Source organism: Leptonychotes weddellii, chromosome 8 (assembly GCF_054177405.1).
Source record: "Leptonychotes weddellii isolate Sample4059 chromosome 8, ASM5417740v2, whole genome shotgun sequence".
In the NCBI taxonomy this organism is placed as follows: Eukaryota; Metazoa; Chordata; class Mammalia; order Carnivora; family Phocidae; genus Leptonychotes; species Leptonychotes weddellii.
In genome coordinates this window covers 115,728,648-115,744,049 of record NC_138376.1, presented here as the reverse complement: position 1 = coordinate 115,744,049, position 15,402 = coordinate 115,728,648, and the positions used below count along the sequence as shown (strand labels likewise).

Genomic DNA, 15,402 nt, shown 5'->3' with positions numbered 1-15,402 from the left:
TAGGACAGCCAGAGAACAAATGTATAAAATAGGTTTTCTCCCCGAGTCAGCTAGTGTGTCTTGAAAATATGTACCCATTGTTGAGAAATTGTACTTGGGGAGACCAGATTAATATATTTCAGGTAATTATAGAATAATTAGATGCTTAACAGTGGTAGTAACTGATGACTAGAAAGAACAGAATTCTTTTTTTTTTCCTCTTTTTTTATGTTAATCACCATACATTACATCATTAGTTTTTGATGTAGTGTTCCATGATTCATTGTTTGCATATAACACCCAGTGCTCCATGCAGTATGTGCCCTCTTTCATACCCATCACTGGGCTAACCCGTCCCCCCACTCCCCTCCCCTCTAGAACCCTCAGTTTGTTTTCAGAGTCCATAGTCTCTCATGGTTCATCTCCCCCTCTGATTTCCCCCCCTTCATTTTTCCCTTCCTACTATCTTCTTCTTTTTTTTAACATATAATGTATTATTTGTTTCAGAGGTACACGTCTGTGATTCAACTGTCTTACACAATTCACAGCACTCACCATAGCACATACTCTCCCCAGTGTCTATCACCCAGCCACCCCATCCCTCCCACCCCCCACCACTCCAGCAACCCTCAGTTTGTTTCCTGAGATTAAGGATTTGGATTTTGGGTTTATAATGTTGCCAGCTTTTACAATAACTGGTTTTAAACCTGGGTATTTATCTCCTGGGTAATTGGTTCATCTTTAACATTATTTTGAGCACAAGAAGGAGGCTGTGTTCTTTTTAGCCCTTCTCCTGCTCTGTTTCACCTACTAGTAGTTGTTAGCATTTTTACTCAGAGCAGGTTATTGAATCAATATGTGCTTCAAAGAAATTGTACTATTTCAGCTAATTAAATAAAATCCTATCAAAAACGTCAACACTTGAAATTCCATAGCTCCCTTTGGCTGACCTATTATTTGTTTCTCCTTTCTGCCTAGCTTAAATTCATTTTGCTTTGTCTATAGACGTCCCTTCAGCACTGTGTTCTGTGGGAGGAAAGAAAACAACTAGAAAGTGCTTTTCTATCTGTGTCTTCCTAGGCTCACAGTGTGAGTTCCCACTAATCAGGGGACAGTGTCTTCTTTCTGTCCCCCACAGCTGCTAGCACAGAATGGGTTCTTGGTAAATATTTGTGAATGAATAACAGCTGCATAAATACTTAAAGATAACCATCTCTTTCTTTCTTTCCTTCCTTCCTGCTTTTCTTTTTTTTTTTTCTTTTCTTTCTTAAAATTTACTTATTTGACAGAGAGCACAAGTAGGCAAAGCGGCAGGCAGAGGGAGAGGAAGGGAAGCAGGCTCCTTGCTGAGCAGGGAGTCCCACGCGGGGCTTGATCCCAGGACCCTGGGATCATGACCCAAGCTGGAGGCAGATGCTTAACTGACTGAGTCACCCAGCTGCCCCTTATTTATTTTTTTAAAGTTTTTGGTTTTTTTTTTTTAATATTTTATTTATTTATTTGACAGAGAGAGACAGCAAGAGAGGGAACACAAGCAGGGGGAGTGGGAGAGGGAAAAGCAGGCTTCCCACTAAGCAGGGAGCCCGATGTGGGGCTTGATTCCAGGTCCCTGGGATCGTGACCCGAGCCAAAGGCAGACGCTTAACCGACTGAGCCACCCAGGCGCCTCTGTAGGTCATTCTTGACATTAATAATAGGTGTTGTCTGTTTTTTTCATTTTCAGTGTTGCTAGAGATTTGTCATTTTCATTCACGTTTTCAAGGAACTAGTTCTTTGTTTTATTGTTTACCGACTGAGCCACCCAGGCGCCCCTTATTTATTTATTTTTTTAAAGTTGTGGGTTTTTTTGTTTGTTTTTTGTTTTTAAGTAGTGTCTACACCCAACATGGGGCTTGAACTCATGACCCTGAGATCAAGAGTCTCATGTTCTTCTGTCTGAGCCAGCCAGGTGCCCCAACCTTCTCCTAAAGGCTGCACAATATCTTCCTTGAATTTTTTATGTTCGCATTGGATAGTGAATATGTATATTGTAAGACAGACGCTTTTTTGACCATCTAGTTTAAGACTTTGAATATATAAATATTGGTTAAGCATAGATGTTAATACCTACTTTAGATAGCACCACTGACAAATCATGTATGGGCAAAACAATGTTAATGAGACAGGGTAAGAATTCTAGTACAAGACCAAGTAAATGACTGTTTACCCTAATGCAGAGCTTCATAAATTTTCTTGCCTTATAAAATTCATGAGTGTCTGTATGTTTTCACAGCACCTCAAGGACCAAAAGAATACCCATCCATTGGTGAAGAAGTTAGGTTCAGACAACTTTGCTGTGTCCTAACAGCGCATGTTGGGCACTGCTCAGTTTCTCAGACTTTGGAGGCAGAGTGGATATTTCACTCTGATTCCTCTTTCACCTTGATTTTTCCCACTATTTCTTTTATCACAGAAACTGCCAGAAACCCAGCTTCACAAAAATATGGCATTATTGAAAGGAATGTAGCAGGGTTTTTTGTTTTGTTTTTTTTAAACATTTTATTTATTTATTTGATAGAGGGAGACACAGCGAGAGAGGGAACACAGCAGGGGGAATGGGAGAGGGAGAAGCAGGCTTCCCGCTGAACAGGGAGCTCGATGTGGGGCTCGATTCCAGGACCCTGGGATCATGACCTAAGCTGAAGGCAGACGCTTAATGACTGAGCCACCCAGACGCCCAGGAATGTAGCAGTTTTAATGTAGAAACGGAACTACCTGGAGCTGGTAATTCACCCAGTGTTCAACAGATAATGCTGGGTTTCACTAAAAAAGTAAAATACCCTGCAGTGCTCTGTCAGTTTGCCGTCATATCCTGGAGTACTTTAGTACAGGGCTTTGGAACTGTGGTCCTAAAGGTTGCCGTCACAGAGGGTGGGAGGGAATTGCACCAGGGAACTGAGAAGTCTCTTTTGCAGTGGGGTGGGAACAGTGAAAAAAGTAAAATTTTAGGAGCATTGATGAGGGCTGGGTAGGTAGTTAAGAGTGAGCCGTAGATGGGACGCCTGGGTGGCTCAGTCGGTTAAGCGTCTGACTCTTGGTTTTGGCTCAGGTTGCAACCTCGGGGTTGTGAGATGGAGCCCTGCATGGGACTCTGTGCTCAACATCGAGTTTGCTTGAGATTCTTTGCCTTTCCCTCTGCTCTTCCCTCAACTCAACGTGCGCACTCTCACTCTCGCTCTCAAATAAATTAATTAAATCTTTAAAAAACAAAAAAAGTGAGCTGTAATCTTAGCTACATAAACCATCTGTCTTTAACCTTATCTCCTCTAAAGTTTTGAGATAAATGCCACACATATCTGATATTCACCAGTAACCACAGTTCATCTCAGTGTTGATTTTTTTGATTCTCACCAATTCGTATGCATAATATTTTTGTTTTTCTTTAACACTTTTGTCATACTTTTTATGTAAAAGTAAAAGTTGAATATGAAACTGTAATAACTCATTCTGATGTTGGTATAGAACAATGACTTTAATAGTCTTTGACTCTCTCAATACTTGTACTATTATATTAGCTCTTCTAAAAATATCACTGGAGTCCAGTCTGTGTTTCTGAGTATAATCTTTGAGTCAATCAGAAGCTCTTGTGTTTTTCTCCCGATGTAGAACAAATCACCTGCTGCAGTTACCGACCCAGAGACAAGTAAATTTGATAGTACTGGATATGATAAGGACTTAGTAGAAGCTTTGGAAAGAGATATAATTTCTCAGAATCCCAATGTTCGATGGTAAGTTATATCATAACAAGATAATTGGGTGTTGATAATGCTTTTAGGAAAAGCAAAGGGAACCATTACTTTTTCAGTAAATGCACTGAAGATCAGTCCTTGGAGATGGAACGAGAGTGCGTGCAATGTGAACCCAGGACTTGGTTCAGGCTATACCAAATTTTTGTCTGAGCTTTTTATTTAATAAAGTAACAAATGATACATAAGTTTCTATTAAATAAAAAAAATCTAAAGATCACAGAAATTTCATCTTCTTTTGGGGACATCCTCTAATGGTGAAATGGCAGGGATTCTTACACATGTGCATTGTTTGCTTTTGGTTTTTGTTCTTATGTAAGCTCTGTGCTTGAAGTGGGGCTTGAACTCACAACCCTGACCAAGATCAGGAGCTGCAATGCTCTGTTGACTGCTGAGCCAATCAGGTGCCCCATTGTTGCTTGTTATCTATAGTTTATCCCATGGATGTTGCTTGTATTTTCTGACTTTGAGCAGTGATTCTCAACTTGACTTATTATATCTAATCGAAGAACTGTAATTATCACTCTGAATTCTAAAAGCTCCCTTTCAAAAAAAAATTAAAAAAATAAGAGGCCCCCTTTCTCACAAAGTTAGGTACATTCTGTTAAATATTTTTCATTAAAATCTTAACGATTTTTAGGGGCGCTTGGGTGGCTCAGTCATTAAGCGTCTGCCTTCGGCTCAGGTCATGATCCTAGGGTCCTGGAATCGAGCCCCGCATTGGGCTCCCTGCTCAGTGGGAAGCCTGCTTCTCCCTCTCCCACTCCCCCTGCTTGTGTTCCCTCTCTCACTGTGTCTCTCTCTGTCAAATAAAAAAAAAAAAAACAAAACCTTTGAAAAAAAAATCTTAACGATTTTTAGGTATGCTTTTGGGGATATTTTAAAAATATTTTTTGGTATTTGGTACTTACACAGTGAACATATATTTTCATGAAAATGCCACATATGCCAGTAATAGTAATAGCAGTAAGAGTTTTCTAGTGGTTGGTGATGACTTCATAGTAGTCTCTATGATACTCTATCCTTGGTGTCTACCTCTTAATAGGGTTGGGGGCAAAGCAGCAATACTGTAGCCTTGTCTCTGCTTTATGCCCTTTTTTGTACTTTTTTTTTTTTAATGGGCTCATTGTTTTTAAATCATGCAGTTTATGGGATGAGCATCACAGGGGCAGGAATTTAAAATGAGACGGCATGATAAATACTTGGGTGCCTATAGACCAGTGGTCTCATTCACCAAGTTGGAAATCATTATTGCCAAGAATTGAAGATTCCGATTGTGCTCCATGTAGACTGGCTGGTGTGGCAGGCCTCATCACAGTGTGCCGGCTCACCGCGCCCAGGCAGGGGCTTCGCAGTCTGGTGGCAGTGTAAGCCATGCTGCTTTTGGTTTGTAAGGATTACTGCATACAGTTAAATATGTCATCTGAGAGGGTACTGATGAAATATCTCCTCTTTCAGGGATGATATTGCTGACCTAGTAGAAGCTAAAAAGTTGCTTAAGGAAGCTGTGGTGTTACCAATGTGGATGCCAGAATTCTTTAAGGGCATTAGGAGACCATGGAAAGTAAGTTTATTGTTGTTAATGGTGTTGTCAAAGTGAATGGCAAGTACATTGCTATAGAAAACCAGTATTTATCTTACTCAAGGGAGTGAGAGGATAGAATTAGGTAAGGAAAATTTTATTTTACTTTATTTTATTTTTATTTTATTTTAAGGAAAATTTTAAATTAAAAAATATGTTACTCCAAATTTTATTTAGACCAAAAGCTTATTGCAAGGTTCCCAGAATAAGAAATAGGTATAGTGTGACCTTTGGAAAGTTGATTTAGAATGAGCTCGTATTTGCAAATAAGAACAAGTTGCCTAATGCAGAACTCCTCCATTTGGTGTATCTGCTACAGAACTTGTATCCTCTACTTCTTGCAGTTGTCCTTAAGAAATTGAGACCTGTCTGCATCAAATGGGTACTTTTTAAAAAAGTCGTGAGCTGATCTGAAAAGAGACTGAAAGAAACTTTCTTGGATTTAGAAAATGTGCCAATGGCTAACTCTGTACTTATTAAGTGAGAAGCAAGCTACAAAATTCTGGACATTCTTTGAGTAACAAAGTTTGTAACAAAAAAACTAATTTGTTTGACCTAAAGACTAGCAGGAAATATATCCAAATAATATTGGTACCTGTGTTAGGGTATGATTATTATAATGTCAGTGTTATAACATTGATTATATTTTTCTCATTTCTGAGTTCCAAATTTTTAATAATGTGGTTACCTTTTATAATGAAAAAGTAATTTGGTGATAAAGTATCCTTTTGTTTATTTTTTATTTATCTTAATATTATATGTTAGTTGAAAATTAATTCTTAGTAATGGAATTCTTGTGAATTAGAACAGTGGCAGGTAAATCTTTCACTTATGGGGCGCCTGGGTGGCTCAGTTGGTTGGGCGACTGCCTTCAGCTCAGGTCATGATCCTGGAGTCCCGGGATCGAGTCCCGCATCGGGCTCCCTGCTCAGCGGGGAGTCTGCTTCTCCCTCTCCCGCTCCCCACTCTCGTGCTCTCTCTCTCTCAAATAAATAAATAAAATCTTTAAAAAAAAAAAAATCTTTCACTTATGTTATTCTTTTCCCTACAGGGAGTGTTGATGGTCGGCCCACCTGGCACAGGAAAGACCCTCCTTGCTAAAGCAGTAGCTACGGAATGCAAGACAACATTCTTCAATGTGTCTTCGTCAACTCTGACTTCCAAATACAGAGGGGAGTCTGAGAAGCTTGTTCGTCTTCTGTTTGAAATGGTGAATGTTTGAGACCACTCTGATGATGCTCTACCTCTAAGCAGGGAGGAAGTGAGTCGTACTATCTCCAGTGTGTAGAAAAGCTAGGCAGGATGGCACTGCGCCCAGAGTGTGAGTCCCGTGCCCTTGAAGCACATGAGTAGTTGGGAGTTTTTCTGTCTCCTTTCCTCTAGAGGAAGAGCCATCTCTCTTGGCTTACGGGCATGCTCACATTATGGGATCATTCCTAATCTGTCCTGGGAGTTTGAAATTATTATGTTTTTTAAATCAGTAGGCTTATTTATAATATGGTAAATTCAGTGTTGTGACCGTAATGTGGAACAGTGAAAATCAAGTAGTTATGGAATTGAGATCACCTCCAATCTATTAACTATGCTGAATACCTTGAGTTTAATGATCCAGACTTTGGATTGCTACTCCTTTACTTGTTACTTTGAGTTCCTTTTTTCCTTCTTCAACTCCCACTAATCTGAGTATCAGTAGAAGGAATCATAATTCAACAAGTTCGTAGTAAGAGTGTTTGGATTAATTTCAACAGCTTTTTAGACTTCAGACCCTGGTAAGCTTCACTGATTGTTTCAGTCTTGCCTCATTTAAGAAATAGTGTAGTTATATGTATCAGGACAGAGTTATGCTTATTATATGGACAGTGACTTGGCATTCTTAACTCTAAAGACTCCCATCGTGGACAAAACCTTAGATGACCATGTTAATATGATACTAGATCTTACTTCCTAGACTCAGACTAAAACAAAACAAGCAAATGAAAACCCATACAATTTCAGGTTATCCATTTTCATTTTCTGTAAAGGTTTCTCCCTGTTTCAATTCCCATTTTCTCCTTCAAGTTTGATAATTCATATGGCAGGATGCAAATTCGAACAGGTTCTTAATAGTTTATCAGTAGTTTATACTGCAGTAGGGGAATCTAGTGGAGAACCTCTTAAGTGAGTTTGGAAAATTAGTTTGCCCTTTGCTTCAGGGAGAAAGAATTCTCTTGCCAGGATTCCAGAATATCTAGGCTTTTTAAAGATGTAAGGTAAATAGAATGAATGGCTAAGTATGGAGTCTTTAGGGTCAGGTCACCCGGCTTCAGATCCCACATCTCTTGTCACTTTCTTAGCTGGCTAACTGTGGGCATATTCCCTGATCCTCAGTTGCTTTCTCTGTAAGAGGATGAGCGTAATACAGGAGATACCTCTGTAATGTTCGGATGGTGAAACGAGCTAATGCATGTGAATTGCTTACTACAGAGTCTGACTCACAGGGGCTAATAGATATTAGCTGTTCTGTTTCAGGATTATTTGATATATTTTCTAATGGAGAGTTTATATTCAAGAAAAATGACCATTTTCTTCTGTGCGGGGAAGCCTCTTACAGAGTGCTAATTTACATTATTTTTTATGGTGAGATTTATGAAGGCATATCAAACAGCTTGTTTTTTACCGGCTTCCCTCATGTTAGCCATCTTTAAATATGTGCCTGCTTCTCTGGAGTCTGTGACTTTGAGTTGCCTGCTACTGAGTAGGGGCTCAGTCATAGGCCAGTTTGGAACTTCTGCCTTTGGAACTTTTGATTAGGGCTCATATTTAAAACTCAAATTAAAACTGGCTTAATTTTTTTTCCTGTTCATCCTATGGACTCTCCCCAGGAGTGAAGTTGTACAGCCTCTCACATCTTGTTTTGGCTGCTCTGTAGATGACTTGCCTCTCCCCGAGGGCCCAGGCCCATTCCCCAGAATCCCTCAAAGCAAACATGTCTCAAGGCCTGTATTTTCTTTTCTTTTTTTTTCCTTCAAGGGCTGTATTTTAAATCATGCCACTTAAATATAAGTCTGTCCGGGATTTTTCTCATGACATGGTAACAAACACATACCAAAACTTATGGTATAATTCTTGTTGTATTGTCAAGAATTTTCAAGTATCAGAAACCTAATCAAATGAGTTTAAACCAAAAGAATAATATATTGGGTCATGTAAGTAGGAATTTTCAGAAGTTATGTTCCAGCTTTTTAGACCTAGCAGGATCTAACAATTCAGATGTTTTGGGAGATGTCTCTTTGACCTTTGCCTCTCTGTTTACCTGTGCGTTGGCTTTGATTTTATGTGGTGGCCACTATAGCCATGAGTGCCTTAAGCCTTGTTTTTATTGTCTTTATTGGTAATCCCCAAGAAATTAGCCCTTGTTGGATATTTCATTTAAAAATAATTAACTATAGGGGCGCCTGGGTGACTCAATCAGTTAGGCGTCCGACTCTCCATTTTGGCTCAGGTCATGATCTCAGGGTTGTGAGATTGAGCCCCACACTGGGCTCTGTGCTCAGAGGGGGAGTCTGCTTCTCTACCTCTCTGTCCCCCTCGTCACTCTTGCTCTCTCACTATAAATCTTTAAAAATAAAAAAGATTAACTGTGAACTTCTTTAGTTACTGTATTGTCATTGTCAATGACAATGTCAAATGAAAAATGGCAATTTAATTAGGATTTCTTAGAAGGAATCTATATGATTTTATTTAAGGTACTGATTCTCTGAAACCAGTTTTTTTTCTAGAACTGTAGAACACTTACCAATATCTGTAAATATTTTCCCACCATTGTTGACCTTATTGTTGTAGCATACATGATAATTCTGTATTTATATCACTCATGAATAAACAGATATCACCTGCCATGTAATATTTAAGTCTATGGTAAGTTTCCATTAGAAGCTGTCTTGTAGCTGCTCCAGTTTATCTTTTCCCAATATTAGGACCAGAGAGAGATGTGGTGTGGTAGGCTCCTGGGCTCTTTTCTAATTGCTGTAGATTATTTTTTAAATGAAATAAAAACCTGGTGTTACATGGTTTCTTTATTTAGGCTCGATTTTACTCTCCAGCCACCATATTTATCGATGAGATAGATTCCATTTGTAGTCGCAGAGGGACTTCTGAAGAGCACGAAGCAAGCAGAAGGGTGAAAGCTGAGCTGCTGGTTCAAATGGATGGTATGCATGTGTCTGTGCATTGACTAAGCGCTACTCCTAGGGCTAAGCCACACAGCTCCTGCCAACTAGAGAGGGCTGGCAAGGAGGTCCTGGAGATCGACAGTATACTGGGGACACGGACTGTGGGGACATGCCAGAAATAATGGCTGTTCATAGAGCACTCATGGGCATATGCTCGGATTTCTTATGTTCAGCAATGAAACTGAAATAAATGCAAATAAATTTGCCTTAGGGATATGTATGCTTTTGAAAAATTTTAGAAATTGGTATGTAGTTAAGCTGAGCTGGTCTTTTGAATAAATCTATTTTGAGTCCTATTTTTTTGCATATTAAAATTTACTTTTCTTGGGCCACAAATTCATATATGTACCATTTAGCTTTAGAAGTCCTAGGGAAGCTTAACAATTACACTACTTTGCAATTTAGTGCTAAATATATGGTGATCTTTTAAGTAGTTGAGCTTTATTTTCTATACTCTGACTTCCTGTCTTTTTACATTCTCCTCTCCCTTTTTTTTTAGGTGTTGGAGGTGCTTCTGAAAATGATGACCCTTCCAAAATGGTTATGGTTCTGGCAGCTACTAATTTTCCCTGGGATATTGATGAGGCATTAAGACGACGTCTTGAAAAAAGAATCTATATTCCATTACCATCAGGTTATCTGCATTTGAATCTTGTCTGAAAGCTCATGTTAACTCTTAGGTAGTTTTGCTTAGAGATTTTAAAATTTGGTAGTAATTAACTTTCCTTTAAAGAGACAAATGTAGGATGTCTTTCCTTATATTAACTGATTTGGCTATATCTAGAACCTGAAAGCCTTGGTACCAGAAATTTTTTTTTTAAGATTATTTATTTATTTGAGACAGAGAGCGAGTGCACAAGCAGGGGGAGAGGGAGAAGCAGACTCCCCGCCAAGCAGGAATCCCGACGCGGGGCTTGATCCCAGGACCGGAGACCATGACCCAAGCTGAAGGCAGACACTCAGCTGACTGAGTCACCTGGTACCAGGAAATTTTAAATTTAGAAGGGCTCTTAAATTTTTAAGCAGATGAGCTCTAAGAATTGGAAAACAACTTCTCATACAAAGTAGACTTGAGAAAAAAATAACAGTATGTTTATGTTGAAGGCTTACATTTTTAAATTTGTTTCCACCATTAGCAAAAGGCAGGGAGGAGCTGTTACGAATAAGTCTGCGTGAACTGGAATTGGCTGATGATGTTGACCTTGCAAGCATAGCAGAAAATATGGAAGGTTATTCAGGTGCAGACATTACCAATGTGTGCAGGTATGAATTATTTTGAAAGCATAGGGTTTTGTGGGTATAAACTTCTGTTACGAAGTTTTGTGCTGAATTAATAAGATGGGTGAAGAATAAAGACCCACATTAGAATCTCTAGTCAGCGACACGAGTTTTGGTATGAAGTTTATGTGATAAGGTGCTGGTAAGAACTTGGGTATCTTGCATGTCACTGAACAGTCTGCAGTGCATTTGAAAGCTGCAAGTTCAAGAAGCTAATGTTAGAACAATTGGTAGAATATCGAAAATCAGTAATTGTCTTGGATTAAAAAAATGTTGGGTCTACTTATTCAGTATACTTTTTACTAAGAAATGTGAAATGGATTGGGCATACTCCAGGAGAGTACAATCTCTTTCAGTACAAGTGTCCTAAATATGATAGGAACAGGAGTAAAAAAAAAAAAAGACAGTCTCTAATCCAGTTGATTCAAGTAGGTTTTGTCCTCAGTATTAGTTCATATGTTTATTAGCAAGGTACTCGTTGTAAAGTAAGCATACTACACAGGCTTGTGGGCGTCAGAATGTGTGTGAATGGAAAGCAGCTGCAGGTTGCTGTCCCTCTACATAAATGGTGCCTGTTATTAAAGATGAAATTTGGTGAAAGGAGAGGTCCTTGAGTGTAAAGTTTCTTCTTTAAAAACAAAAAACACAACCCCCCCCCCAAAAAAAAAACCCAAAAAGACAAAACTAATACAGAGGGGAAAGCTGAAACATGCTAACTTGATCATTTAGTTTTTCCTACACGTGTAGAAAATAGTTTTTCTCTGGTTCTCTCCTGTCTCTCTGATGTTGTTTAGTCTTCATTTTATTGGACACTTAAAATGATTCAATTGCTAGCTTCTTTATTACACCTTTACTCTTTCTTGGGCTCTTTACCTCAGTATCAGTTATTTAAATTGATTAATATCCTTAATTCATCATGGAAGATTTAACTGCTAAAAAACAACTCCAAAGAGGCTCTGTATTCTTTTTTTTTTCCTTAAGATTTTATTTATTTGAGAGAGAGAGAATGAGATAGAGCATGAGAAGGGGGAGGGAGAAGCAGAGGGAGAAGCAGACTCCCCGCTGAGCAGGGAGCCCGATGTGGGACTCGATCCTGGGACTCCAGGATCATGACCTGAGCCGAAGGCAGTTGCTTAACCAACTGAGCCACCCAGGCGCCCCAGGCCTTGTATTCTGATAAAAGATTCTGTGCAGTACTAAGTATCTGTGGTCGGATAATTACAAAATAACACATACTGAAAAGATTTTCTGTTCACGGGTTTTTATTCAATCAAAATAACACTTTGTGTGTGTGTTTTAATTAACGTAGGGATGCATCCTTGATGGCAATGAGAAGGCGTATTGAAGGTTTGACCCCAGAGGAAATCAGAAATCTTTCAAGAGAAGAAATGCACATGCCTACAACTATGGAGGATTTTGAAATGGCTTTAAAAAAGGTCTCTAAGTCCGTTTCTGCTGCAGACATTGAAAGATATGAGAAGTGGATATTTGAGTTTGGATCATGCTAAATTCTCACATGTAAACTGTGAGAAGCCTGCCTTAAGTGTTTGAGTAATAATTAAATGTAGTATTTCATTGCACTGAGTGCTATATTTTTTTTAAACTTTGATAATGGTAAGATTAAAAAAAAAGTGTGATTCTGAATAAAGGCAATTTTTTAAAGCTGAAAGCAAATTTGTTTTGAGTATTACCCCATTTCTCTCTCACTGCCCACGTTGTTTGCAGCGCAGGTGCGATTACTTAGCTTGCAAAAGTGTCTTTATGTGCGCTTCTGAGTACAGCATCTTCTCTTCCACTGTCCAGCTGCCATTCCTTCTAGGGAGTAAGACTGGCTCTAGTTGGGTGCCAGTGGATAACTGAAAATTCCCGAACATTTTTACACAAGTAGCCAATTGATGCACAAACCATGCCCCCGTTGTGCCTCCCTGCTTGGGGTTACAGTAGCTTCCCTGCTCTTCCTGGGAGAGCTTTAAAGACCCTTCATTTTATAATGCACTTAAAAAGAAAAAAAAAAATACATACATATACACACTCTTGCTTGACCTTATTCTGCCTACATACGAGGCTGCCCTGTAGGCAAGCAGATGCTCATAAGCCAGTGCTGCTCACTGTGCTCGAATGAATGAAACTCATGAACCCGTTCACTCGTGGATACAAAGCATAATGAAAGTAATGGTGCAACGGTAAGTTAATAAATGAAAGTTAATGGCATAAGATCTTATAGGTAAGATACCCATTTAGGATTTTTTAAAAAATAACTTACTGTATCATCCCAACCATAGAAAAGAGCAGCATGCCACGGTCCCAGGTCTCACTGGTAGGGAGGGAAGGCAGGACAGGACTCTGCTGAAGCCCACACTGTGCAATGGGCCACGTAGCCCCCTGCATGATTCTCCTCACTAGAGCGTCTGTAAACTTAATGGATGCAGTAGACCCTGTCATTACTTGGAGTCAGAACTGGAGATTTCTAGCATCTTAAAGGACAGAGGAAGGACGTAAAGTGTTACTAGCTGGGTGATGTGAGGATCAAACTGAATCTCCTGCTATTATTTATTCTTCTATAATATGGAGAAAGTGTGTTTCACAGGGCTGTTTTCCTTATTAAAAACAGGCAAAATGAAACCTCACTTCTTCACTCTGCTACCTGTCCTCCTTCCCCCATACATACATACCTATTTAGCCTAACTCTAAGGGGGTTTTACTTTTGCCCCCCATCCCTGCTTAAGGTGGTTTTAAAAACCAGTCATTACTTTCTTGAACGATACGTTTAAAATGATGAGTTGCAATAAAAAATTAATAATAGGAAATATCTACCACTTGGAATAAAGGTATTTTATGTACTAGATCACATAAAATAGATGTCAGTGTGACTGATGGTTAAAAAAAAGACCAAACACTGCTGAAGGGTAAATAGCACTAAGAACCACGAGAGCAAGGGCACGGTCAAATTCCAGGACACTGATGGATGGACTCCTTAACTCATCTGAGCCCTGGTTTCAGCCAGTGTATGTGAAAGGAGCTCTTAAACACAGAAGCAGTTCTTGCCTGGGAAATGTTTTTATACCAAAACTCTATACTGTTTCCTCAAAAAAAAAGTTTATTTTAGAGTGAAAACATGTCACTACTATTTTTAAATCCTGGTGCATTCAGGTAAGTAGTCTTGGTACAGGATACAATCAAATCATGATACACTTCAGTGATTTTATACTGAGTCACATACTTAATATAAAGGCACATTTTACTGAATAAAAAAATATGTTAAATTCTTGAGCTTTTAAATTAGAATGTCATAAAGTGCTTTTCATAAAGTCTCATATATTATAGTAATTACGTGGACAGAATTTCCCTTACAAAGGCACCTTGAAAAATATTGGCACGTGGCATTTTGTCCTGCCCTTTTTTTTTTTTGGTAATTTTGAAGTTTCTTCACATCTTCTCTTCTACTTCATTTAAATTTCCCTTAATTCATCATCTGAATAGCCAGCCCTGTTATAGAATAAGGTGAATTTTAACCTGTCACTTCAAGGTCAAGTTTTAGGCAGTTTTAGGAGTTCAGCAATTTCCCTAGTGTATAAACAGATTCTTAGCGATTTAAAGAAAATTCTATTCAAGTGGCAAATTTAGAGCCAAAAGACTAATTCAGAGTCCATGATTTGAGATGGTGTTTTAAACACATGCTTTATCTTCAAGGTTTTCTGCTCTTTTCTCAGGATTATCCGGAAATAAGTTGATAGCTGTGACAGGTATAACACTTACTTTATCCAATTGAAGAATTCCTCTGAAATATAAAAACAGAAATTAAATATTTCCTCTGTCTACAGTTTGATAGTAAGACAAGGCTACCTCAAGGATCTTTAGGCAGTATATTCCCTTTTGTTACTTAAGTATCTGACCAAGGAGGAGGTCTCTGGATTGGATCCAAGACCTGTTTTGCAAGTTCAGTCTCATCCCAATCAAGATGTCAACAGAAGTTAAGTTGTTTATAGAACTGACCAAGCTGATTCTAAAAGTTCACAAGGGAGTATAGCAAGAACAGCTGCACCATTTTTTTTTTTAAGTATTTTTTTAAGGATTTTATTTATTTATTTGACAGAGACAGAGGTAGCGAGAGCAGGAACACAAGCAGGGGGAGCGGGAGAGGGAGAAGCAGGCTTCCTGCCGAGCAGGGAGCCCGATGTGGGACTTGATCCCAGGACCCTGGGACCATGACCTGAGCCGAAGGCAGACGCTCAATGACTGAGCCACCCAGGCGCCCAAGAATAGCTGTAACATTTTTTAAAAAGAACAATGGGGAGAAGAGACAGTTGCCCGGTTTCCTTAAAGCAGTACAGTGATTAAAACCGTGCTACCGGCAGGGCATGAAGAAGAGTCCAGAAATAACACGAATGTATGTGGGAATTTGGTTTATAATAAGGTAATGTTCCGATTCAGGGAAATGAAGAGGTATTTTAAGTTAATTGCTCTCTATTTTTCTGTACTGATGTAATCTTTTACTACCAGGAAGTATCCTTACTACAACTGCCATTGATAAAAGTATACTGCAAATCTGGTTTTTAATTTTACACTG

At 38.9% G+C, this 15,402-nt stretch overlaps 1 protein-coding gene across 4 annotated transcripts in view; it reads left to right on the top strand.

The window, feature by feature from the left end:
- KATNA1 (katanin catalytic subunit A1) overlaps nt 1–12,513 on the top strand; it is a 33,701-nt gene extending 21,188 nt beyond the window's left edge. For all 4 annotated transcript variants that reach the window (XM_006735822.3, XM_031030714.2, XM_081829134.1 and 1 more), the window contains 7 exons: nt 3,625–3,746; nt 5,223–5,328; nt 6,398–6,556; nt 9,410–9,536; nt 10,057–10,191; nt 10,694–10,820; nt 12,145–12,513. In XM_006735822.3, the coding sequence (XP_006735885.1) occupies nt 3,625–3,746; nt 5,223–5,328; nt 6,398–6,556; nt 9,410–9,536; nt 10,057–10,191; nt 10,694–10,820; nt 12,145–12,343 (975 nt within the window). In that variant the 3' untranslated portion in view covers nt 12,344–12,513. The remainder of the gene's footprint in view (nt 1–3,624; nt 3,747–5,222; nt 5,329–6,397; nt 6,557–9,409; nt 9,537–10,056; nt 10,192–10,693; nt 10,821–12,144) is intronic.
- Nucleotides 12,514–15,402: the final 2,889 nt, after the last annotated feature.